Below are 25,040 nucleotides of genomic sequence, written 5' to 3'. Positions count from 1 at the left end.
GGTCTTCAAGTTTGGGACCCTAGAAGAAACCCAAAGGACCGGTCGCATATAATGCCCATCATTACTCCCGCTTATCCTGGTATGAACTCCAGTTATAATGTCTCTGCAAGTACATTGCGGATTATGACAGGAGAGTTTCAGAGAGGAAAAGAAATATGTGAGGTAAGATTCAAATACAGTAAGTTCAAATGGTAGGCTTTTATGCAGATTCAATGACTTATTAAAACGGCATGATGTCATGCAGGCTATGGAAACAAACAAAGCTGATTGGGATACCCTTTTTGAGCCATTTGCATTTTTTGAAGCGTATAAAAACTATCTTCAGATAGACATCTCTGCTGCAAATGTCGATGATCTAAGAAAATGGAAAGGCTGGGTTGAGTCACGTCTCCGGCAGCTCACACTGAAGGTAAAATGTCCTGTTTTCTCAAATCGGAATAGTTTCTCCTGATTTTGATTCTATAATGATTTGACTTGGATTTTTTTCATTATAATCTCAGATCGAGAGACATACTTATGATAAGCTTCAATGCCACCCTCATCCCCATGATTTTCAAGACTCATCCCGACCACTCCATTGCTCTTACTTCATGGGTCTGCAGCGTAAACAAGGAGTTCCTGCAGCAGAAGGCGAGCAACAATTTGATATTAGAAGAACGGTCGAGGAGTTTAAACACACAGTTAACGGTTACATGTTGTGGATTCCCGGGATGGAGATTAGTGTCAGCCATATAAAGCGGAGAAGCTTACCTAATTTTGTGTATCCTGGTGGAATTAGACCTTCACATACCTCTAAAGGAACATGGGACAGCAAACGCCGTTCAGAGCATAGAAATTCTTCTACATCAAGTGCAACAGTTTCTCATACAACTACGACTGAAATGAGTTCTGAAAGTAAAGCTGGTTCGAACAGTCCAGGAGATGGGAAGAAGAGAAAATGGGGACATGATGAAACACTGACCGATCAGCCAAGGCCCTCTAAACACGTTGCTGTTTCAGTACCTGTAGAGAATTCTGAAGGCGGGAGCCCGAATCCATCTGTTGGATCCATTTGTTCAAGTCCTATGAAAGATTATTGTACAAACGGTAAATCTGATCATATTAGTAAGGATCAAGTAGATAATGTTTTCAGTAAGGATCCACCAATAGAGAAGATAGCCACTCCTCAAGCTCCTAGTCAAGAAACTGAGGAGCTTGAAGAAATTGGTGATTTTGGGAATCAAATGATACAGCAGATAACTCCCAAAGATGCAATCTCGATGGTTACTGCAACTATACCTCCATTGGAAGCTACTGCTTTGAATGGCTCTCTATTCTCCAATGAAGCAGTGGAAGAACTCGAGGTTTCTTATTTTTTCCTTATCAATTTTCGGGTACATAAACTGGTCTCTTGATCTTGTTCTTGTCTGATTTTTCTTATCTTGGAAGGTTCTTCCCATGCGACAGCCTGAGGCGGCACATAGAGCTTCAGTACAACAGCGGAAACCGATAATTAAGTAAGTGGTTTTCTGTCTGTTTGTACTCTCACTGTTCTTTTAACTCTGCATTTTTGGATTTTGACAAAGATTGTTTGCGTTTTGTTTGTCTGATTATTTGCAGATTGAGCTTCACATCTCTAGGCAAAACCAATGGCAAGTAATAATGGTGTTTTCCCTACATTGCCAAGAATCTCAGCATGTACCCGATATTCAAGATGTTAGTCGAAGGGTTCTCTATGTAAAAGAAGAGTCTTCTTATATTATGTTACTTTTCTTAGATGTTGCAAGTCCTAAATACTTTGATCTCATGTAAAACTCGTTTGGATAAGATTAATGTAATGTGTTCTCTCGTCTATCCGAAACACTTTTTCTCATGTCCTGAAACAAAACACAAAGTGTGGGTTGAGTTCCAACTTCACAGATAAATTAATACATACCAACATTTGGAGTATATTCTACTAATATCATGTTGATTTTAGGTAGCCTCGAAGAGATATGTTTTGATTAATTTCTTTTCTTTGTTAAAATCCGAAGTCTCGATCCAGACGTTAAAACACCGTCTTATATCTTAGTTGCAGGCGTTATATATTAAATTACTCTCTACCAGAGTCTTAAATCTACCAAGGATACAGAACATAGTTTCAAACTCTTGTTCTTCTTACAAGTGTTGTAAAAGTAGTATTTCAATCACATAGTCATAAATAGACTCAACAAAATAATAAGATTGAGAAACACAGTAAAAACATAATTGTGATGATTGCTAAATCCAAAAACAAAACAAATATGAATACAGCATCAGATGATTCAGATCTATACAGGGAGATAGCTTAAATGAAAGATCTTGAGGTATCATAAACCAGACAAGAGATACAACTCTCTCTTAACTCTTATGACTTGAAGTATGCTGTCTTCTTACAGACCGGACAAGCATTCTTCCTCGATAGCCATTGTTTCACGCAATGGACATGAAAACTGTGTTCACAGTTCAATTTTCCAACCTCATCCTCTCTCTCATACTCATCCTGTAATCATCAAACAACGAGAATCGCGCAATATGAAACTCATGATCCCACAGTAATAATCTGACTAAAGTTTTGAGAAGCCATTGACCTCTAAATCATGACTTTACCTGACAGATGCTGCATTTTCTGTCAGCAAGAGTATGTGATATGGAAGGTTTGATTTTCCCAAGACAACGATGTATCTCGCTTTCTTTAAGTCCAGTATTCACATAACCAATTCTATCACCAAGCTCAAGAAGTTGCTGTGTAGGTCAAAGCAAACACTCTCGATAAAGTTGACAAGATGAAATTGTAAACTCTTGTCTCATGAGATTTTGAGAAAACATACCTCGTATGACATGTTATCAACATCGAGCCTCAATTCGTGGTAGTGATCACGCAAATCTGTTATTTTTCCCATGACAAAACCATTCTGGAGCATCATCATCTGTCAGTGAAAAGCAGGATTAATTTAACATGACTACACTGGCTGCATGGTTTTATAATATAACTAGCTATTAGCCATCCAAAACAGTTTACAGCACCATATAAAATATTTAGCCGAAGTAACAAGTCAAACCTTAAAACAGTGTTGAGTGTGATCAGTTAGTAAAGTCAGGGGTAGTCTATCACATATACCAGAGATATAAGAAAGTTCGAAAGATGAGCAAACTATTCGGCAAGAACATTCTACCTCGGTAAGATCATCAGGGTAAGAGCGTTGAAGTTGGCTACGACATCTACTTGATAACAGTGTTGGTTCAGCGCGTGATGATGTCAGAAGAACAGAAGAACCCTGCAAACATTCGTAGCATCCCATTATCATTGTTGAAACATACACAAAAGGGTCCTAACTTTCAAGTCCTCTGAAACTGAATAAACAAAAAATACTCAGACAAAACATAATCCCAAGAAACTTCCCTAACAAAATGAACCCATACATAAGCTTAAACAATGCTAAGATTCCATCCTCTAACCAAACAAGACAGAAGCATGCTAATATTCCATCCTCTAACCAAACCAGAGTTCTTCTCAATTTTGATTTGTTTATTTCCTATCAAACCCAGAGGACCACCACACACACACATCAAACAAAGTATATTCTAACATTATCCCTCACATATGAAATAAAAACTAATAATAGAGAATCTCTACTACTAAAGTAGACCCTTGTGATTGTCTAAAGAGAATCCAAAACCAGAAAAACACAAATTTAATAGACCAACCAACAAGGCCCAGCAATATCATAGAGCTAACTACAACCACTCCAAACAGTTTAAACTAAACAATTTGCTCAAAGTCAAATCCCAATAACACTCCTAAATTATAATTAATACTAAATTCATCACCAAATACTCAAAAAAGATCAGTGGTAAATTCATCTAAATTTACCTCAGTATTGTGGTTAAAAATGTTGTTATCCACATCAATTTTGCGACGAGACGACGGAAGATTCCTTCTCCGAGGAGGGTCGACGGATCGATCAACAACAGCATCCGTCGAGAACCCTAATCCAGGTCCGCACCAAACATCAGGAACCGAGACGCAACCACCAGCAACGACGTCTCTAGCCTCGCTCAAAATCCTAATCGAACCATCTTCGTAGCTGTTCTTCTTGCTCTTATTCTTCTTCGTCTGCTTCTTCTTATCTTTTCTAATTCTGGCATCCCAATCCGCGGAGGAGCGAATCACGGAAGGAACAGAAACTTGCTGAGCTGCTGCAGCGGCAGTGCATCCCATCCCTCGAAACGACGCCGTTTGGTACGGTTTCTTTTTCGCGGTTTCGTTGGAGTTGGAGGAGGAGGAAGCCGGGAGGAGAAAGAAGGAAGACATTGCGGAGTTACAGAAGATATTAGGCTGAGAAATCGGAAGAACGACGTGGCTCAACGGCGGATCATCTTCGGCGGCTTCCAGGTGACGGATTGTTTGGTTCCTAGCTCGTCGGAGTCTGGTGTGCACTCCGATTGTTGTCGAAGACATTCTCAGAAAGAGAGAAGAGACTACAGTGCGCGGGGAAGAAGGATGAGAGAGAGTGATTTCAAGCTGATGATGATGATACAGTTTTTGTATAATGATTATATTTTCGTATATTTTATTTATTTATTGATTAATTTGTGTGTATATATTTGTTTTTATATATGCAACCGTTTAATATAATTCCAAAACAAAATCAGCTTATGCATATCTCGTGATTATTATAATATATGGCGTGTTATCAGAAAATTTTCAAATATGAAATGTATATAAATGGTGACATACTAATTTTTGGTTAATTTTAATAATTTTAAAATAAGCATACAACCAAATAATTTATGTTGTTTAATGTGAGAATTTGTCTGGGGTTTGTTTTGTTTTAATATAGATTTTGGGAAATTTACAGTGTTAATGATTTTGCTTATATTTTTTGTTTTCCTAATTCCAGAAAAGTAAATTTAAAATTTTATAAAAAGTGATGCTTGCTTGTAAATATAGGAAAGGTCTCATCTCAATGTCACTTTTTTCCTTTTTGTCAGATCTAATTTCGCTATTTACACCACCACTTGAAAGTTGCATCCAATTTGACACTGGTTCTATCTTCTACATCAACACGCCTGATGCTCCTTTGAGAGCTCAAAATTAGACCAAAATAAGCCCAACTTGAAACTGGTTCTAGCTTCCACATAATAAATAGGTATAATGGTATACCTTGGATATTATTGGGAATTATTGTTAGATATGGTTTAGAACAAAATTAATAAAACTAGAGAATATAAAATTTAACAAAATAAAGGAAAGAAACTCACACACAAAAAAAAAGTAAAGAAATATGCTATATATATTTCAATTTGCATTAAAAGCTACAATTCAACTGGAAATAAACCAAAAGAATATATAGAAAACTACTAAAATACGAAAAGGTATTATGTAATAACAACAAAAAGAAAAAAGGAAAAGTTCTGAAGGTTGATATGAATGAATGTATTTATTTAATTTATGTTGATATGAATGTATTTATTTTGTATTGGTCTTTTTGGATGAACCAAAGACATACATATATTTTGACAAAAAAAAAAGACATACATATATTGGAAATAAAATAAGGTGTTAAAATATAGTTTTGGGACAGTGTTAATTAATTTTCACATCTGGCACAAGAGCTCTAACAAAAGATTAGTAATCTCTACATTTAATTAACATATGATCCACCTTAATTATAGTACATGTGGTACGAAGTAATTAACATAAACCCTGAGAGGCAGAGTTTTCAACAGATAAAAAAAAATCGAAAAAGGGAACACGTTCTAGTTACTAATTCGGTTGTATTGATCGAAATATTCTTCTTCGTCTTTTCTTGAATTGTCTATCACTTCGGGTTTCTCTGAATCCGTGTTTACTGGGAGAAAATTATAGAACTCCATAATCCATTGGTCGTTTAGTTTGGTCTTATTGCTCTGACAAAAACAATCCATGTCCAAAAGTTAGTTTTTAGAGGTAATATTATACTCCTCCCTCCGTTTTATAATATAAGATATTTTAGAATTTTTTTTGTTTCACAATATAAGATGTTTTCAACTTTCTAGGTAATTTTTAGATTACTTTTATATTTTCTTATTATTTATTTTATGTAGTCTTTTTATGATTGGTTAAAGTTTTTTAAAGTGGTTATTTCTTAATCTGCGTGCTTTCACTCAAAACATCTTATATTTTGAAACGGAGAGAGTATAATCGTATCTACAAGCAAGTGCACATGATCGTTTAATTTCAAACTATTTTAAAAAGATTGTATTTAGAATTTTATCATCAAAAATAAATTGAGTGCTTAACTATGAATTCTCTAATCCATATCATCTCGTGAATATTGGCATTTTGTCAGATCTATTTCGTTATTACAACTTGATAACTGATTCTAGCTTCCACATTAATTATAGGCCTAATGGGCCTTTGGATAATATTACCCTATTCATAACTGTTAGATATGTTTTTAAATATTTTATCTACAAATGTTGAAAAGGTTTTAATTAAAAAAAAAAGAAAAAAGAAAAGAGAATGCAACAAAAATAAATACTACTAATTAATTAAAAGAAAATCACGCCAAAAAAGAATAAAAATCTAGTCAACAATTTTAATTTGCATTTAAAGCTGCAATTCAATTACTACTAGTAATAAACTAAAAAAAAAAAAAAAGGAAAAACAAATACTAATAGAGAAGGAAATTATGTAATAACAAAAAGGAAAAAGGAAAGTTACAATAAAACTTGACCCCCAAGTTTATTATTTTTGTCTTTTTGTGTGGTGTAGGCTTGTAGCTGTACAACACCTCTGCTGCTCTCAGCCTCTCAACGTCATCTTCTTCAGTTTCTTCTGCTTCTACTTTCTTACAGTAATTCTCTTTGTCTTTCGTTCTCTGCTTAACTCCTCTATCAATGGCGAATCATCTTCTTCCTCCCAAGGATGAGGCTTACCTCTCATCAGTCATCTCCAAGCGTATCAGGCTCTTCCAGCAAATCCAAGCCGATCACCTCGAGCAGCTTCAATCTCTCCCACACGATCCGATCAAGTAAATACGATGCTTTCAGAATACATTAGGGTGCACTAAATTTGTTTTTTGCAATTTCTTAGTTTCCTGGTTTTTAATTTGTTTGACTGCAATTTCTAGGGTTACTCTTCTCCCAGACGGTATCGTGAAAGAAGGGAAGAGATGGGAGACCACTCCAATGGACATTACAGGGTAGATTTCTAGGGGTTTGGCAGAATCTGCCCTCGTTTCCTCGGTTAATCGTGTCCTGTGGGACATGAATAGACCCCTGGAAGGTGATTGTTCGATAGAGATTTTCAGATTTGACAGCGACCAAGGTCGTGATACTTTCTGGCATTCTAGTGCTCACCTTCTCGGCCAGGCTCTCGAGCAGGAGTATGGGTGCAAGCTTTGCCTCGGTCCCTGCGAAACCAGACATGAGGTAATTAAGAGGAGTCACTGTTTTGTTTTGTTCTGTTTTTTTTTTTCCTCTGTTTCTTTTGCTCGGAATCCATATTGCTTGGTTATTGTTATTTCATATGTAATGTGAGGCTCTCTCTGATGTTAGTAGTGGCTTGTTATTGCAGGGTTTCTATTACGATGCTTTCTACTATGGCAATCTGGGATTAAACGACAGTCACTTTCCAAACATCGAAGCAGGTGTTGCAAAAGCTGTTCGGGTATTGCTTCTTCTATAGTCTTATTTATTTATATTTGATCAGTCAGATCTTCCTTGCAGTAGAGTATAAGATGTTGTAATATGTTTGCCAAGTAATATATATCTTCTTACATTGATGGCAGGAAGGACAACCATTTGAAAGGATTGAAGTGACCAAGGATCAGGCACTTGAGATGTTCTCTGATAATATCTTTAAGGTGGGTTAATTTTAAGTCAAATGATATATAAAATATCATTCAACCTTTATATTAGACTCATACTTGTGCTGTGAATTAATTATCATATATAGGTTGAAATCATCAATGGCGACTTGGCTAAAGAAAAGACAATTACAGTCTACAGATGTGGCCCCTTGGTTGATTTGTGTCCTGGACCACATATACCAAATACTTCCTTTGTGAAAGCTTTCAAGTGTTTGAAGGTGAACATTCTCCAACTCTATCTACAACATTACAAACTCTAGTCTGTTTTCTTATGCTTTCCAAGTTTAACGCATGTTCTATTTATCTCAGGCGTCACCAGCTTACCGGAAAGATAACAGAGAATTGGAGAGAGTGTTTGATCAAAAAAAAAAAAAAGACTTGGAGAGAGTGTATGGGATATCTTATCCTGATAATGAGCAACAAGGTACTAGCACTTGTTAAAAAAACATTTTAAAAATCTTCATAAACATATGACTTTGCATTGTTTTGATTATCTTTATCTGCAGGACTTTCTTATTTCACAGGAGCTTTTCTTTTCTCACCCATTCAGGTTCGTTCTTTCAGTTCTAATTAATATACAATTTCGTGCTTGTTTGTTAGTTCCTCTTTATTTATATTTGACGAAACTGATTATATACATTCAGTACTGGAAGTTTTTTCTTCCTCCCACTTGGCGCTCGCGTATATGACAAGTTGGTGAAATTCATCAAGGCAGAATATTGTAAAAGGGGTTACACTGAGGTTTCTTTCTCATTTTCACTATTTAACACACTTGACGAGTATGTGCTGGGGGGAGAGGGGTTGCTAAATTTTATAGCATTGGATTTGGCAGGTCATTTTACCAAATGTGTACAACATGAAACTCTGGGAAACATCAGGACTTGCTGAAAACGACAAGGAAAACATGTTCACGTTCGATGTAAGAGTGCATGCAAAAGCTCAATAGTCTTCTTATTTTGGCAACTAGCTAGCCCATTTGTAAGCTCTAGGTTTTTAACATTATAACATGTGAAGTGAAATGATTTTCTCTATTCTTCCTTGCGCAGATTGACAAGCAAAAATTCGGGCTCAAACCTATGAATTGCCATGGTCACTGCTTGATGTTCCAACACAGAGTTCGGTCATATAGAGGTTAGGGGCTCTGTTTCTTTTTAGTACAGTTTGATCTCATTATAGTTGTGACTTTTTGGACAGAGACGCTATGGAGAATTAATGCTTTTCTTTACCAATCTTAATTACTCATATAGTTGTAAAGTCTATCTTTGCTGACAACATTTTTTATGGTATGGTATATATATAGAACTACCCATTAGACTGGCTGACTTTGGTGCGTTACATCGAAATGAGGAAAGTATAGCTCTTAGTGGGTTGACCCGTGTCCGACGGTTCCAACAGGTACCTTTTGTTTCAAATTTTGTTTCGAAAATAAATGATTACTTTATATAAGAGGCGAACTAGTACAGCTTTAAGGTTTTTGCTAGAGTAAGTTAGGAGAGAAACAATGGTTTAGTTTAACTTCATTACGAGTTGAAAAAAATTCCTGAACAGCGGGCTTTAACGTAAAACCAGAGCTTAGTACTAGTAGAACAGAAAAAGTTCCTGCACTCTAGCAGTAACATTAAGAGCCTACTTGTCAACTTGCTCTTTGCTCCTTTTCATGTTGCATATTTGTTTGACATTCGCATATTTCTTTTTCAGGATGATGCACACGTATTCTGTAGAGCGACGCAGGTTTGTGATATTTGTTTTCTTATCTGGCAACGTTGGAGTTCCTTATCATCTTAGTTTCTTGTTTATACGTATGCTGTATATTTTCAGGTTGAAGAAGTGAAGGGTATATTGGATTTTGTTGACTATGTTTACACAGTGTTTGGATTTACCTATGAGCTAAAGCTTTCAACGGTAGGATATATTTGCAGATTTCTTCTACAAAATCTGACACAATTTGCGTGATAGGATCCTTTTATCTTATTGTTTCATGTTATTTTCAATTTCAGCGGCCAAAGAAGTACATTGGAGATTTGGAAAAATGGGACAAAGCTGAAGTAGCACTTGAAAAAGCGCTGAAAGATTTTGGAAAACCGTTTCTTGTATGTATACTATTTACTGATCATGCTTCTTATATACTCACAAGAGTATGCATTCGTTCTAAAGTATGATGTTCTCTGCAGATAAACAAAGGAGACGGTGAAATTTATGGTCCAAAGATAGATATAACATTAACTGATGCAATGAAAAGGAATTTCCAGTGTGCTACTTTACAGGTTAGGCTCCCAAAGTACTCTGTTAAGTTTCTTTTCTATCTTTTGCCCGTTGCATTTCTCTTGGTATGTTATCTAGTATGTTGTTTCTGTTGTTGCCTGATAACAGCTTGATTTTCAACTTCCTGAATCCTTCACATTGGAATATTCATCCTCAGCTGAGGATGAAACGAAGAGCGAGCAACCTGTGCTGATACATAGAGCGGTGTTGGGCTCTGTTGAGCGTATGTTTTCCATATTGTTGGAACAGTGCAAAGGAAAATGGCCCTTCTGGCTAAGTCCTCGCCAGGCCATAGTTTGCTCTTCGTCAAAGGATGATCGTTCCTACGCAGACAAGGTTTTACATTCGTGACTATGTACTCTTTACAAGCTTAATTATTTGCAGAGTCTAATCTGTTCAATTTACAGGTGAGAGATCAAATTCACAANTCATGCTTCTTATATACTCACAAGAGTATGCATTCGTTCTAAAGTATGATGTTCTCTGCAGATAAACAAAGGAGACGGTGAAATTTATGGTCCAAAGATAGATATAACATTAACTGATGCAATGAAAAGGAATTTCCAGTGTGCTACTTTACAGGTTAGGCTCCCAAAGTACTCTGTTAAGTTTCTTTTCTATCTTTTGCCCGTTGCATTTCTCTTGGTATGTTATCTAGTATGTTGTTTCTGTTGTTGCCTGATAACAGCTTGATTTTCAACTTCCTGAATCCTTCACATTGGAATATTCATCCTCAGCTGAGGATGAAACGAAGAGCGAGCAACCTGTGCTGATACATAGAGCGGTGTTGGGCTCTGTTGAGCGTATGTTTTCCATATTGTTGGAACAGTGCAAAGGAAAATGGCCCTTCTGGCTAAGTCCTCGCCAGGCCATAGTTTGCTCTTCGTCAAAGGATGATCGTTCCTACGCAGACAAGGTTTTACATTCGTGACTATGTACTCTTTACAAGCTTAATTATTTGCAGAGTCTAATCTGTTCAATTTACAGGTGAGAGATCAAATTCACAAAGCTGGCTACTATGTTGATGCTGACACGACAGATCGAAACGTCAGCGAGAAGGTAACTGTTACAAGGTCCCTTAGCACAAATGATTGAGGTTTATGTTTTGGTATTTTCGATTGGTGGTTGCAAGCAACTATTGTGCCTTTTGACTGGAACCAGTATGTCATGCAATGCAATAGGCAAACAACTTCAGTGATCCATCTTGTTAATTTGTGTTTCAAATATTTGAATTTTCTGGAACATTTATTTGACTTTCTTTTAGCCATATAATAGTCTTGTTTGTTAGATATGTGTGGGTTTTGGTGAAATATTTAATTTGTAGATATGGATAGTTATTTCCCGTATACATTTTGAATGATGATTTTTGTTGTATATATATGTAGGTGGAAGAAGCCCAAGTTGCACGGTACAACTACATACTGGTCGTGGGTGACGAAGACGCTAGAAGGGGACAGGTTAGAGTCATGTTATGTTTATGCTTATTCCAATATATGTCTGAGCATCAAGCCTCTGTCAATCATATAGCTTTTTTTTCTTCTTCTTCTTCAGGTGACTGTTTGGCTTAGAGTCGAAGTGATGAGCATTGAGGCTCTGTTGGATGAATTCAAGCTCAAGACTGCCAACTTTCTCTGAGACCCGATGGTTTTATATATTGTATGTTTTCCTTGTGTCATAAGGACATGGATTTTTTTAGTAAAACATTTTTTGGCCTAGTTTAAAACTTTATGAATTTTTGGTATAATTTTAGTTATCTATGATGATACTCAACAAGACTTCATAAATAGTTTATATACTAGAATTGGACGGAAATTAAAACAAAAGTGAACTAGTGTTATAAATAGTTTCTCATGCAATGAAAAGAAAATTCCAGTGGCCTGCACCATACAATTGCACACACAAAAAGGCTACAACCGGACAGGTTAGAGGGTCACACTTTTGTTTCATGATTCCTATGTCTCTCTAAGAGACTATGACCATCGAGCTTCTCGAAATTTGATTGATATGTATTTTATAATGGTCTTTTTCGTTGAACCAAGACATATTTTGGAATAAAGTTGTTAAAATATAGTTTTATTTCAGTGTTATCTCATCAATTAGTCTTTCTCAAGTAATTTTGCTCTTTGTTAAATTACCTGTGCTGTGTATATGCATTCATTGTTTTCTTAGCTAGAACTCAAGCTTAATTATTTCAAAGCTAAACGAATGAACTAGTTTCATAATTGAAGTTTTTTCAGAAACTTGCGTCTGGGTTTTCTGAAAGATGGTAAAGTATCTATTCGCACTTTATTGCGTATGCTCTGTAAAGTCTGTCATTATTTTCATCTTTAATCATATCTATATCTGATAAATTTCAAACATTTTGAACAATTTATCAACCAGTCGTCACCGCTGAAGATAATTCAACGACCCGCTTCATTGATTTTCATAGAGCTGGGCAAAATAACCGATAACTAAATAACCGACCGAAACCGAACCGAAAAAACCAAACCGAACCAAACCGAAATTCTTCAAATATCCGAATAGTTAGTAAAATCTATATCCAAACTAACCGAAATCAAACCGAACCGAACCGAAAATTAAATGGTTAACCGAAATATTCGAAAACCTAGAAGATACCAAATATTCTATATTTAATATTATGCAAAACTATAAAATAAACTTAAAATATAAAACAATTAAATATTTCGAATAATCAATATATTTAAATGTTATTATTTTGAATTTACAAAGTTAAATACTATTTTGTAAAATTGAATCAATATTTTTCCTTTTTTATATTTTTGTTATTGTATATTTGGTTAATTTTGGTTATATTCGGTTAGTTTTGGTTATATTAGGTTAATTTGGTTAATTTAAATATAAATTATGTTAGTTATGGTTACCTATTTAACTAACCGAACCGAAACCGAACCGAAAGAAACCGAATTGAACCAAAATTTCTAAAATATCCAAATGGTTACTATATTACTATATCTAAAATAACCGAAACCGAATACAACCAAATGGTTAACCGAATGCCCATACCTTCATATGAAGTGATTTAGTGAGATAATATACACATCGAATCAGAAACTTGTACATTTATGTTCTAGTGGGTGTCTTAATCTTATCCAAATTTGATTAATTCAACATTTTTATACAGATGATCAACGTTTCGTATAATTATCTTCCATGATAAAATATGTAGTTACTTATCTTTTTGGGTTGTTCTTTCGTATTGTTTTAAACAATATCAGGGTGACATACATATCTAACTCAACGAGGAAACCCTAGAAGTCATAATGACATCATGAGGTTTTCAAATTGGAATAAAATATAGTAGATATGCTTAGATTATATAAATAAATTTTATTTGGAAACAAGAAGTATGGTTATAAGTCGTGTCAAGATGTGTGTTCTTCATCTCCACCTAAATAAAACGAACTATTTTATTCGTGTTTTCTTAAGACAAAGGTAGATTTGCTACTTTGGATTGTATTTCTTGGTGGCTGATAACTACTCCCAACTTAATCATATCTATACTCCAACCTCGATTTCGTCTTTCCGTTATTAACTTATTATTATTCTTCACATTTAAAGAAACTAAACTATAAACTTTATTGTAAAAAGTTGAAACGCTCGCTCATAAAATCATTAGTTAAAAAGTTTCTCGTGTTTTTTTTAAACATCTCCCAAAGAGGATAAAAGGTTAATCATCGCAAGCTATACGAGTCAATTTAGTCTGCATGAAACTATACGCGTATTAAGGATCATTTGGCGATGCATATACTTCAGCACCCGTGACATATTTTCTTTGGTTGATATATAAGTAAACCTCTTAAGTCTTAACATTTGCTATCTTACATAAGACCACAACAACACATTTTCTATCCAACTATTGCGAATTCCACAAAATTATTCAAAGATTTTGGTCTTGAATAAAACCTTCGATTACGATAATATTTAGATTAATCAGGACAGCGTTTCTTTTTTTCAAGTACATACAGATCTCGCAATTTAGACATTAATACTATAGTCTGATTAAACATCGTTATAATAAATCTAGAAAACTGGACTTGATAAAAGTACAACTTTGGTCTACAAGGAGTTTGTTCAAAAAAAAAAAAAAAGATTTGGTATTCAAGGAAATGTTGCGCTGTCTTAATTAATTTTCACATTTGGCTCAAACATGTAACAACGGATTAGTAATTTCTACATTTAATTAACATATGATCCACCTCCTTATAGTACGTGTGGTACGGACTAATTAACATAAACCCTGAGAGGCAGAGTTTTCAACAGACAAAAAGTCGAAGAAGGGAACACAATTCTCGTTACGAATTCGGTTGTTTTGATCGAAATATTCTTCTTCGTCTTTTCTTGAATTGTCTATCACTTCGGGTTTCTTCGAATCCGTGTTTACTGGGAGAAAATTGTAGAACTCCATCGGCCTTTTAGTTTGGTCTATTGCTCCTGACCAAATAATCAATGTCCAAAAGTTAGTTTTTAGAGGTTCTACAATTATACATAATCGTATCTACAAGCAATTGTACATGCATATGCATGCAACTATGAAAACAGAAAACCATGATCGTTTCACGCTATATATTTAAAAGATTCTTCACAATTTTTATCATCAAAAATAAATTGAGAAAACTAAGAATTTTAATCCATTAAATTTTATTCCGTTTTATTTTATTTTTATATCAAGTTGTATACGAATTGCACCAGTAGTTGCACACTAAAGAAGAGGAATGTACATGTTATCTAATGGTTATGAGTTTGAAACTTATATTATGCCTATATGTATTCACTCAAGATATACCTATATACTACACACGTTCTATATTAGCTGCATAAAACACACAAATACTTAAACCATATTTTATCTAATTACCTTCTTTTATTGGAGTAGTACTATTCTGGAACCCGATCTTTCCGGTCAAGAACTCTTTGAGAACTTGAAAATGACTAATATGAGAGAACTGATAAGGAAAATTGATAGCGGCCGTAGTTGCCAATCTTCTCTCCTTATCGAAGTCGTTATAATTACCCATCGTCCCAGTAGAAGCAGCCGTGCCATCGTGGCCAAGGCCACGTGGACGCAGCTTAGAACGTTCTCGGCCACGACGAGCCATGATGACGTGCCAATGGTTTTTAACTGCGTTATCGGTTCGACCGGGAAAAAATCTAGCGATCACGGACCATCTGTTCCCATGGATCCGATGAGACGCTAGAAGCCTTTCTTCTTCTTCCTCCGTGAAAGGGTTTCGGTTAATTCTAGGATCCAATTGATTAAACCATCTCAATCTACAACTCTTACCTGTAAAACCAAACCAATATATATATAGTAATTAATAATATATTAAACCCTAGTTTATGCTTATGAAGAAATTTAAAGAAATGACTTTATAAAGTTAGTTTTTTTACCAGATCGACCAGAAAGCTTCTGAGCGATGGCGTTCCAATTATGAGGACCAAACTGTTCGACGAGTTCTCTTAGCTTCTCATCTTCCGCAGGTCTCCAATGGCCTCGACTGCACATCATTCTTCAATTCCTGTCCGTCCGATCTCTCTGTGATATATCTTCTGTAAATCAAAACCTATATATAAATCTATATATGTTGATACAAGAAAGAACCCTAGGTTTGATGTAGGTGAGGGAAGATGGGTATGTAGGAACAAGAAGAAAGCTGAAGAGCCAACAGCACCATATATATACATATATATATTTAGATATTATATATGAAAGAATTGAAAGTAATGAATATTATAAGATTCGTTAGAGAGAGCGAGAAAGAGAGTTTGGAGGGAAGTTTTCACCGGCGATTGATGCCAACGTCTTCCCTAACCAAACACACTCCTTTTAAGTAATCTACCTTTTTTATTTATTTCTCCCATCTACAATATTTATTATTTTTTCAAACATTATTTCTGTTTATGTGAGAATTTTATATTAATTGTTAAATTGATGAATATTGAAAAGAGAAAAAGGAGATTACACAGGAGGGGAGAGATTGCTTGGTGGGGTGAATTTTCGTTAAACTTTCAACGTCTACTCAATTTTTTTTGTTTTCTAACCTAAACCCTCTACTTCAGCCACCAATACTTCATCTACGTTCGTATACTCTTCTGCAAGCTACATATTATATATATATATATGTGTGTGTATGCGATTTTTTAAGTCAGACTTATTCATGCTTTATATCTAATCAACTTCTAGAATATGACTCAAGGTGAAAGGGACTATACAATCTATGACTCAACGAATGTACAATTAGATTGCAAACATTAAAAGTTAACACTGTGGTTGCATTTATATGTTATGTTATGGTATTGAATACGTATAATTTTTATGAAAATCATATACGCAACAATACTTTTTTTTTTTTTAAATTAAGGATGATAAAAACACTTAATATGTTATTGATTTACTATATGAAAACACCAATTTTAAAATTAATCAGAATCTTAATTAACAATCCAGGTACATTACATATGTAGATTTAAATCAAAAGTAAAAGTAATTAAGGAGATATCGTTTGGTCCAAAATACGGGAGAATGTATATAACGGTTGTTATTCCAGGGTTTGTGGGATCGAACTTGATTACTAAATTTCAACCGTATTGCCTTTTGGTATAACTAATCGACTACATCAGTTATCACAAGTTATTAAATGCTTTCATAACTTATATAATTTCTAAAGAAAAGAAAAACTAGAGGGGAAGGAGAGAGTTTGGTAAAGATGTTGTGGACCTGTGATTTAATTGCAGGTCACGTATAAGTAGAAGTTAAATTAATTAAAGTATCTTTGGATATGTTTTGTTAACCTTTCAGACCTAACCAAATGTTTCTTTTCCTCAAATCGGACCAACGTGGAAACCCTAAAACGACTCTGTGTCTTTATTAATTAATTGGTTAACTGGTTGATATATATTATTAGTGGCTTTGTACTTCATAAAAATGAATTTGACATCTTATTTGCTCTCTAACATTTGGTCTCTAAGCACACATCACTAACTTTCTCTCTTGTCTTGTCTACGACGTTTAATTAGTTAGCTTTTGAACTCTCTCAGACTCTCAGTCCTTTAACAAAATTAATAAATAATAAAAATGAAATTTGGCACCACTACAACAAATATGTACATTGATAGCAGACGGATATAGCTCATTTTCCGTCACTGCTATGAAAGATGAGATTTTTTTTCGCTTACTTTTTAATAGCATCTTATTAACGCTATGATAGGAAAATTATGTAGCGGGAAACAAAAGTGACTTTTGTCCGCCAATACTTAGTGAAATTATTCACTTAATCGCCAAATAAAAAAAAAACCCNTGTTATCGACTAGTAAAACCTGAAACTGTCTTTATGTTTTTCAGCAAAAAGCAGCTGAAATTGGTGGAAGTGATGCTCCAGCATTTTTAACAAATCCAGATGAAGATCACCTCGCCAAGCTTTTAGGACCTGACAATTCTGGTAGGCTGAGGGCAATGGGTAGAGGCATGAGTAAGACCAAATTAGCTTGTTTACAAATGCAGAGCAAGTGTATGGCTGAAATGGAAGAGCGGCAAGTAAAATTAGTAAAACAGGTCAATGCCTTGGAAAGTGAACTTGGCAGAATCAAGAATCAGGTTAGATACTTAAGAGTTCTCTACTATTCATCAGCCAGTTAGAGTAATATAAATTGATGTTATTTTTGTTTATGTTACAGAGACCAGAAGCTGAAATGGATGAAAACTCAGCTGCAAGAGTAACATATTCTTACTTCTTTTCATATCAGCTAAGTGATTCTTCTTAGTGTCGTTTATGATTCTTAGTTGCTCATGAAATTGTTGCAGAGTGTAAACAAAAGAGCACATCCTAAGTGTGTGTTTGTTGATTGGTCTGACATTGATGAAAATGTTGGTGAGGGTCGGATTCTTTCTTCTGATCCGGATGACATAGTGAATGACTGTCGTCTTGGCCCTTATGATCTCAAAGTGTTAGTTGAAGCTGCATATAAACCAGATGCATTTCTATGGAGACCTGCACAAAAGATCTTTCATATGAAAGAAGCTGTTGGACATATAATCGCATGGCCAACTGATAAGTGTAGACTGGTAGACAACAACATCCAAATGGAAGACATTGCCCCTATGGTATTTATAATTTCTAGCAATGTGTTAGCAATGTATTACCCCTGTCTATAATGCTAATTAATTATATTGGATTTGTTTACTGATTGTGTTTAACAGGGTATACAAGGAAACAAATGTAAACTATTGGATTTGTCTAAGGGTGACGTCATTGTTGCTGAGGGGCGTTGGGAGACACAAGAACCAAGTGCGTTGGTTAACGGAATTCCTCTTGGACCAAAAGCAGTTAAAGTATTTGTGGATTCAGTAAAGCAGCCTGATACATCACTATGGAGACCTACAGCTGAAATGTCATTTCTTGAGGACTGTTTGATGGCTTACGTATCTTGGCCCCTGAGTAAGGTTGATTTTGAAAATCCCTCAACTCCAACTGGTCAGAATGCTACATCACATGCTTCTTTGTCTGCATCAAAGGCCAAGTCTGCAGCCACAGCTTCTAAGTCTGCTACAGAGTCCAAAACTTCAGCAACAGCTTCAAAGGCTGCATCGCAGGCCAAATCTGCATCTATGTCTTCTAAGTCTGCATCTGGTTCTGAGTCTCCTGTTGATGATGCAACGGGTCCAATATCACCAATAAAGAATACTTTACCATCACAGTCTCCTCTCAGGAAGTCTCCAGTAAGTGTTTTCATATGTTATGAAGTTGTTTTTGTTAATTATATGATGACTGATGGTTTATATTGTAAACATGGCAGCGCATTAATAAAGTTATTTCCAAGGAGAATAAGAAGTGCAAGTTGATGGATTTAACTGAAAAGAATAGGGTTGTGGCTGAAGGACGATGGGGAACAAATGATCCAGAACATAAGGTTCACTTTACTCGCTTGGGTTCTAATGCAGTTAAAGTGTGGATAGATGTTGTGAAGGTGAAAAATGTAAAAGTTTGGAGGCCATCCGATGAAATAGAGATTATTGAAGATGCACTTAGCTCCTGCATTGCTTGGCCAGAGAACAAGGTCATTATGTCTTAAACTGATGGTTTTATTGTGTAATGTTAAGTACTTGAGATTGCTTGTTTATTTTGGATGTTCTTGAGACTTTGATGGTAAACTGATGTTCTTGAGACTTTTGTTATGTATTTTGGATCTGAGACGTTTATTAATCAGATTTTATGAGATTTTATAAAACAGGTTATGTGTGCTATAATCACATATCAGAAAATGCTATAAAAGTACAGGTAAACGTTATGATAAAAGAATATACCATAGCACAGTAAACAAGATAAAACAGCATTTCGCAACAGCTATATTAGATATGTATAACATAGCACGAAAAATTAAATATTGTATAAATTTTTGCAAAATTATAATCTTGATAATACAGCAGTTTATTAGAGCTATGCTATAAAACTATAACATAGCACGAAAAAACAAATGTTGTATAAATTTTTTCAAAATTATGATCTTGATAATATAGCAATTTCTTAAAGCTATGTTATATTTTTATAACATAGCATACGTAATAAGTGCTATTGTATATGGGGTACATATAATAACAGTGCCCTAAAACAGCGCTCATGAAAACGCTATCAAAGACCTATGATAGCGTTTTTCTCTGGTTAACAATGTGCATATTTGTTGTAGTGCACTAATTACCGGCTTCTTTTTTGAACATATGTGTATTGTCACATTTCTAACATAGCCTAAAAAGCTTAAGAAAATGAAAATATATATAGAAAAATGACGGAATAAAGTTATAAACCTGAAAAGGTGATATATATGTTGTACTTTGATTTTCCTTGGGATTGCTTGCAAAACAGTTCATAGAATCTTATTAAAGATTGATCGGAGATATAGCTTATAATCCAATCAACTAAACAATTCAATCCTAGGTAAGCTATAAACAATCTGTTTTAGAACTCATTTGCACGTGTGTTTTACTGGTGAAGTTTAGTAGGAAAATAGGCAAAGTTAGTTGGGAAGGAGTCAAATAGGATCCATCACAAATAAAAACATTTCTTCTAATACCACTACACAGGCACACGGGATCCTGATTACATAAAACCGGCCGGTCTAGGTCTATCAACAAATTGGTTAATGAGAAACCGGATCTTGAATATTACACCAAAATTGGTCTCTCTAAGTCTTGTTAAAGAAAGCATTTCAATCCAAATCCTAAACTGTATATATGATCTTGAGTTCTTGACAACGAATTCGAAAAGATGCTAGAGCCGAAAAAACAGATCAGCCATCTCAGCATCAAAATCCAGACTTTCAACAAATTCCCTTTACTTTTTTTATGAACTTGTAAATATCATTAAGAAATGAAACGCGTTGAGGCTATAATTACAAAAAGTTAGACTTACACTTCACTATCTAGTCAAAAATATAACAAAACATAGCATAAACACACAAGACTTAAGAGCATAACCAAAGCTGCATCAATTTTGCAATTCCCTTAATTTATGGGATTCCAAGAAGAAAAATCCACAGATGCTCTGGCCATATATGGCCACGTACTAACTTTGACAGGAGACAACTATGTTCGGGAGATGAAACGACGATGTATTTTAGTGAATGTTGCCGTGTAATCCGGCGCGTATTGTCATTTTTTGACTTTTCACTCAATATGACGTTGTGTATGATTTGTAGCTTTCACCTAAACGACCCGTATGATGTATATTTTTTTAGCTTTAATTCAAACGAGGTAGTTTTATTTTTCTCTTTGTATTTCAATTTCTTTTTTTGTTCACCTTTCAGTTTATCTTTGACAGATAAAAAACCCACCATCGCAAAAGTATTATTTGAAAGCTTGTCAAGTTACCAGTTGATTAGGTAAGTAATAATTCAACATAGCAATAACAACACTGATTTAGTGCTCTAGTGATATATAAATCACCAGAACAAAAAAAAGACTGTTCTATAAAAGGAAAGAGTCCTAAACGAAAACGAAAAAGAGAAAGGAGAAGATATCTTCAACACAACGAAAATGATTGAGGGACACGTGTCGTCACCAACCACCTTGCCAGCCTTATAAAAGCTTTTCCGACTGTCCCCCGACGGTGACCGTGAAAGACAGCCACGATGTTTCCAAACCTTTGACACCTGTCCTCTCGTCCCCACACACAATAATTTTATTAGTACTTTTGTGTTGAGCCCGCCCCAAAACGGTAACGTCACGTGCCCAACGTGGCCGCCACGTGGAATATGACATTACCGGCGTTTTCCTTGTATATAGCATTGCCTTGAGCTGCCCAACCCAGCCATGGGGCCTTATTAGACTTGGTTATGGGGACATAAACAAACAAGTGTGAACGGACGTGGAGTTCTTATGCACCTTGTAAACGTAATTAGGCCGGTGACGATTTTTGTCCGTCATTAATTATTATTCTATTTGTAACACCAACAAAAATCTATAAAGTTTTTTTTTAATGACGATTGTCTTTTTGTTTGCTGTGGTCTCGCAATCTTACAATAAGCAATATGTTCAAATCCCATATTTGACAATATGAAGTTAACCGCGGCGTTTTTAAAGATATTTTTGTGTGTTTTAAGCTGCACGTTTAAATGGATGATTGCGGAATGCAATGAATGCTAAGAAAATGTCAAAAATGTAGGTTGATGTATTCTGTTCATTCTATAAGTAAATAATTTTTAAAAAGATTCGTCTGTTAAACAATTTAAGTTATGATTATGAGACATTGAGTTGTATTATTCTATTTTCCGATATAGTTGATGTAAACTCAAAATATCTAAGTAATAATATTAAAGCGTATAAGTATTAATATAACATAAATGGCTTTGAAAATACGGCAAGAGAATCGTATTTGAGATAGAGATGTACCTATATAATTGTCATGTAACAAACAGAATAAAAGCTGTCTTGGAGAGCAAATCTACAAATATATATCTTTAAAATGAGGCCGATGGACAGCTAATGGTACCAATAAGTCCAAAGTTATATATCATTAAAACACTAGTCATCCCCACTAGGCAATAGTATTTTCAATTTTCATAGAGGATAAGATCACTTTACATTCTAATTTATATGTAAGTGTATCATTGAATAGTTTGCTTTAAGATATGGAGTTGCACTTTAATATCAGTCTAAACATAGTCATTATCATAAACACCTAGGAAAAATCAGTTACTAACGGAGCGAATTAATTTGTTTGATATAAAAACTAGCTTTTCACACTGCATAGTTAGCATGTGGTTAACTAACTTATAATGGTCTAATGATTCTGTAAAATTTATTCAATTGGTTATCATAAATGTCTCAAATAAGAATAATGTTTTTCTTAGCTTATGATGAAAAGATTTATCAGATTACTAATGAATTAATTTTGTAAACTGTTGGATAAATGTTAATAATATAATTAGAATTTAGAAATAACGATTATTTTTCTTACAACTGTTTTTTGTTTTTTTTGTTTTTGGGGTAGTTTAGCTGTACTAGTGAAGTCGTAGTAGTAGCCAAAGCTTTATTTTTTCTAGTCGCGTTGAAAAAATTATCGGTGCCTTTGTAAAAGAAATAATTTCCTCTTTCTTCGTCTTCATCTGGGATTATTCATCTCTCTTTCTCTGTATCAATTATTTTAAAGAAACCATTCGCTTCGACTTCTTCAATGGGGAGCAACATAATAATAACTCATGCGATTCTGAATATGTGATAGTCTCTCTCTCTTTCTCTCTCCCAATATAAAAAAGAGCGGTTTCGAATATCTTAGGTAAGAAGAGCGNTACCGGCGTTTTCCTTGTATATAGCATTGCCTTGAGCTGCCCAACCCAGCCATGGGGCCTTATTAGACTTGGTTATGGGGACATAAACAAACAAGTGTGAACGGACGTGGAGTTCTTATGCACCTTGTAAACGTAATTAGGCCGGTGACGATTTTTGTCCGTCATTAATTATTATTCTATTTGTAACACCAACAAAAATCTATAAAGTTTTTTTTTAATGACGATTGTCTTTTTGTTTGCTGTGGTCTCGCAATCTTACAATAAGCAATATGTTCAAATCCCATATTTGACAATATGAAGTTAACCGCGGCGTTTTTAAAGATATTTTTGTGTGTTTTAAGCTGCACGTTTAAATGGATGATTGCGGAATGCAATGAATGCTAAGAAAATGTCAAAAATGTAGGTTGATGTATTCTGTTCATTCTATAAGTAAATAATTTTTAAAAAGATTCGTCTGTTAAACAATTTAAGTTATGATTATGAGACATTGAGTTGTATTATTCTATTTTCCGATATAGTTGATGTAAACTCAAAATATCTAAGTAATAATATTAAAGCGTATAAGTATTAATATAACATAAATGGCTTTGAAAATACGGCAAGAGAATCGTATTTGAGATAGAGATGTNTAGCTTGTGCTTGTCTAGTTGCTGCTGTGCTGCTGGCTCCGTCCAGATTTTTTTGGTAAGTCTACTCTTTTCCTTTTTCTGTGGGAAAATGTTGCTTAAGGTTTTACCTTTTTTTCAGAGATTTTGTTTGGCTGGTTAGGGCAAGTTAAAGCATCCCTTTCCATTACTACTCTTCCTTACATTTTTTGCATAATTCTTGGTGAGCCTTTACTCAAAATCTTCCCTTTTTTTAACTCAACTTGCCCTGTGTAAATTCCTCCTTTTGTTAAAAAAATATTGTATTTGGTATATAACGTTTCATAGTGGAGAAAATATTATACGAATTGCAAAGTTTCATTCATGCTTTCACCGTGATTCCCTTCGAAACGCTTTCTTTTTATTTATTTTGCCAATTGAGTCCCTTTTCCCCCAGTTCTTCCAGTAATCAATCGAGTTGATTAGATAGCTTATAGCCTATTTATCTGAGAAGTGTCAAGGTTGGAAAAATCAACAAACTCTTTTACTTGTTTGTCAAACGGTTGTCATATTATTTACTTGTTTGTTTCTGCTTGGAGCTTGGNATTGTCATGTAACAAACAGAATAAAAGCTGTCTTGGAGAGCAAATCTACAAATATATATCTTTAAAATGAGGCCGATGGACAGCTAATGGTACCAATAAGTCCAAAGTTATATATCATTAAAACACTAGTCATCCCCACTAGGCAATAGTATTTTCAATTTTCATAGAGGATAAGATCACTTTACATTCTAATTTATATGTAAGTGTATCATTGAATAGTTTGCTTTAAGATATGGAGTTGCACTTTAATATCAGTCTAAACATAGTCATTATCATAAACACCTAGGAAAAATCAGTTACTAACGGAGCGAATTAATTTGTTTGATATAAAAACTAGCTTTTCACACTGCATAGTTAGCATGTGGTTAACTAACTTATAATGGTCTAATGATTCTGTAAAATTTATTCAATTGGTTATCATAAATGTCTCAAATAAGAATAATGTTTTTCTTAGCTTATGATGAAAAGATTTATCAGATTACTAATGAATTAATTTTGTAAACTGTTGGATAAATGTTAATAATATAATTAGAATTTAGAAATAACGATTATTTTTCTTACAACTGTTTTTTGTTTTTTTTGTTTTTGGGGTAGTTTAGCTGTACTAGTGAAGTCGTAGTAGTAGCCAAAGCTTTATTTTTTCTAGTCGCGTTGAAAAAATTATCGGTGCCTTTGTAAAAGAAATAATTTCCTCTTTCTTCGTCTTCATCTGGGATTATTCATCTCTCTTTCTCTGTATCAATTATTTTAAAGAAACCATTCGCTTCGACTTCTTCAATGGGGAGCAACATAATAATAACTCATGCGATTCTGAATATGTGATAGTCTCTCTCTCTTTCTCTCTCCCAATATAAAAAAGAGCGGTTTCGAATATCTTAGGTAAGAAGAGCGGTTTCTACTTCTTGTTATATACTCTTTTTTTTTTTTTTTTT

General features: G+C 34.5%; 4 protein-coding genes and 1 pseudogene across 6 annotated transcripts in view; 3 read left to right on the top strand and 2 right to left on the bottom strand.

Annotated features, from left to right (window-relative positions):
* Positions 7–1,842, top strand: LOC104775911 (nuclear poly(A) polymerase 1-like). The gene is made up of 5 exons (XM_010499876.1): positions 7–162; positions 245–409; positions 501–1,343; positions 1,429–1,496; positions 1,600–1,842. Exons 1-5 carry the CDS (start codon positions 52–54, stop codon positions 1,637–1,639), a joined length of 1,227 nt encoding a protein of 408 aa, XP_010498178.1. The 5' UTR covers positions 7–51; the 3' UTR covers positions 1,640–1,842.
* LOC104775910 (probable E3 ubiquitin-protein ligase RHG1A) lies at positions 2,181–4,552 on the bottom strand. Its single transcript, XM_010499874.2, has 5 exons — positions 3,872–4,552; positions 3,174–3,275; positions 2,829–2,927; positions 2,608–2,742; positions 2,181–2,500 (listed from the first exon to the last, which is right to left on the bottom strand). Exons 1-5 carry the CDS (start codon positions 4,457–4,459, stop codon positions 2,366–2,368), a joined length of 1,059 nt encoding a protein of 352 aa, XP_010498176.1. The 5' UTR covers positions 4,460–4,552; the 3' UTR covers positions 2,181–2,365.
* On the top strand, positions 6,883–11,821 carry LOC104778765 (annotated as a pseudogene).
* Positions 14,240–15,931, bottom strand: LOC104775909 (transcriptional activator Myb-like). Its single transcript, XM_010499873.1, has 3 exons — positions 15,531–15,931; positions 14,998–15,423; positions 14,240–14,573 (listed from the first exon to the last, which is right to left on the bottom strand). Exons 1-3 carry the CDS (start codon positions 15,646–15,648, stop codon positions 14,368–14,370), a joined length of 750 nt encoding a protein of 249 aa, XP_010498175.1. The 5' UTR covers positions 15,649–15,931; the 3' UTR covers positions 14,240–14,367.
* Positions 22,670–25,040, top strand: part of LOC104775907 — a 9,563-nt gene continuing 7,192 nt past the window's right edge. Inside the window, exons 1-2 of one of the 3 annotated variants that reach the window (XM_019243520.1) lie at positions 22,670–22,906; positions 23,552–23,603. The gene's annotated coding sequence lies outside the window, so the exon portion shown is untranslated. Of the gene's footprint in view, positions 22,907–23,551; positions 23,604–23,725; positions 23,748–25,040 lie in introns of those variants that run through there. The other 2 variants (XM_010499869.2, XM_010499872.2) reach the window with 2 other exon arrangements.

Source organism: Camelina sativa, chromosome 3 (assembly GCF_000633955.1).
Source record: "Camelina sativa cultivar DH55 chromosome 3, Cs, whole genome shotgun sequence".
Lineage (NCBI taxonomy): Eukaryota > Viridiplantae > Streptophyta > Magnoliopsida > Brassicales > Brassicaceae > Camelina > Camelina sativa.
The sequence above is the reverse complement of the archived record's forward strand: the minus strand, read 5'-3'. Positions and strand labels throughout refer to the sequence as shown.

What these genes read in the sequence shown, in the direction of transcription:
- LOC104775911 (XM_010499876.1), top strand. Translation starts at nt 52, where the DNA reads ATGCCCATCATTACTCCCGCTTATCCTGGTATGAACTCCAGTTATAAT. An exon ending in TCCGGCAGCTCACACTGAAG is followed by an intron (nt 410 to 500) that starts GTAAAATGTCCT and finishes TTATAATCTCAG; the next exon opens with ATCGAGAGACATACTTATGA. An exon ending in CAGCGGAAACCGATAATTAA is followed by an intron (nt 1,497 to 1,599) that starts GTAAGTGGTTTT and finishes GATTATTTGCAG; the next exon opens with ATTGAGCTTCACATCTCTAG.
- LOC104775910 (XM_010499874.2), bottom strand. Translation starts at nt 4,459, where the DNA reads ATGTCTTCGACAACAATCGGAGTGCACACCAGACTCCGACGAGCTAGG. An exon ending in ACCCTGATGATCTTACCGAG is followed by an intron (nt 2,928 to 3,173) that starts GTAGAATGTTCT and finishes TTTCACTGACAG; the next exon opens with ATGATGATGCTCCAGAATGG. An exon ending in GAAAATGCAGCATCTGTCAG is followed by an intron (nt 2,501 to 2,607) that starts GTAAAGTCATGA and finishes TGATGATTACAG; the next exon opens with GATGAGTATGAGAGAGAGGA.
- LOC104775909 (XM_010499873.1), bottom strand. Translation starts at nt 15,648, where the DNA reads ATGATGTGCAGTCGAGGCCATTGGAGACCTGCGGAAGATGAGAAGCTA. An exon ending in GAAGCTTTCTGGTCGATCTG is followed by an intron (nt 15,424 to 15,530) that starts GTAAAAAAACTA and finishes TTGGTTTTACAG; the next exon opens with GTAAGAGTTGTAGATTGAGA. An exon ending in TACTACTCCAATAAAAGAAG is followed by an intron (nt 14,574 to 14,997) that starts GTAATTAGATAA and finishes TTATTTGGTCAG; the next exon opens with GAGCAATAGACCAAACTAAA.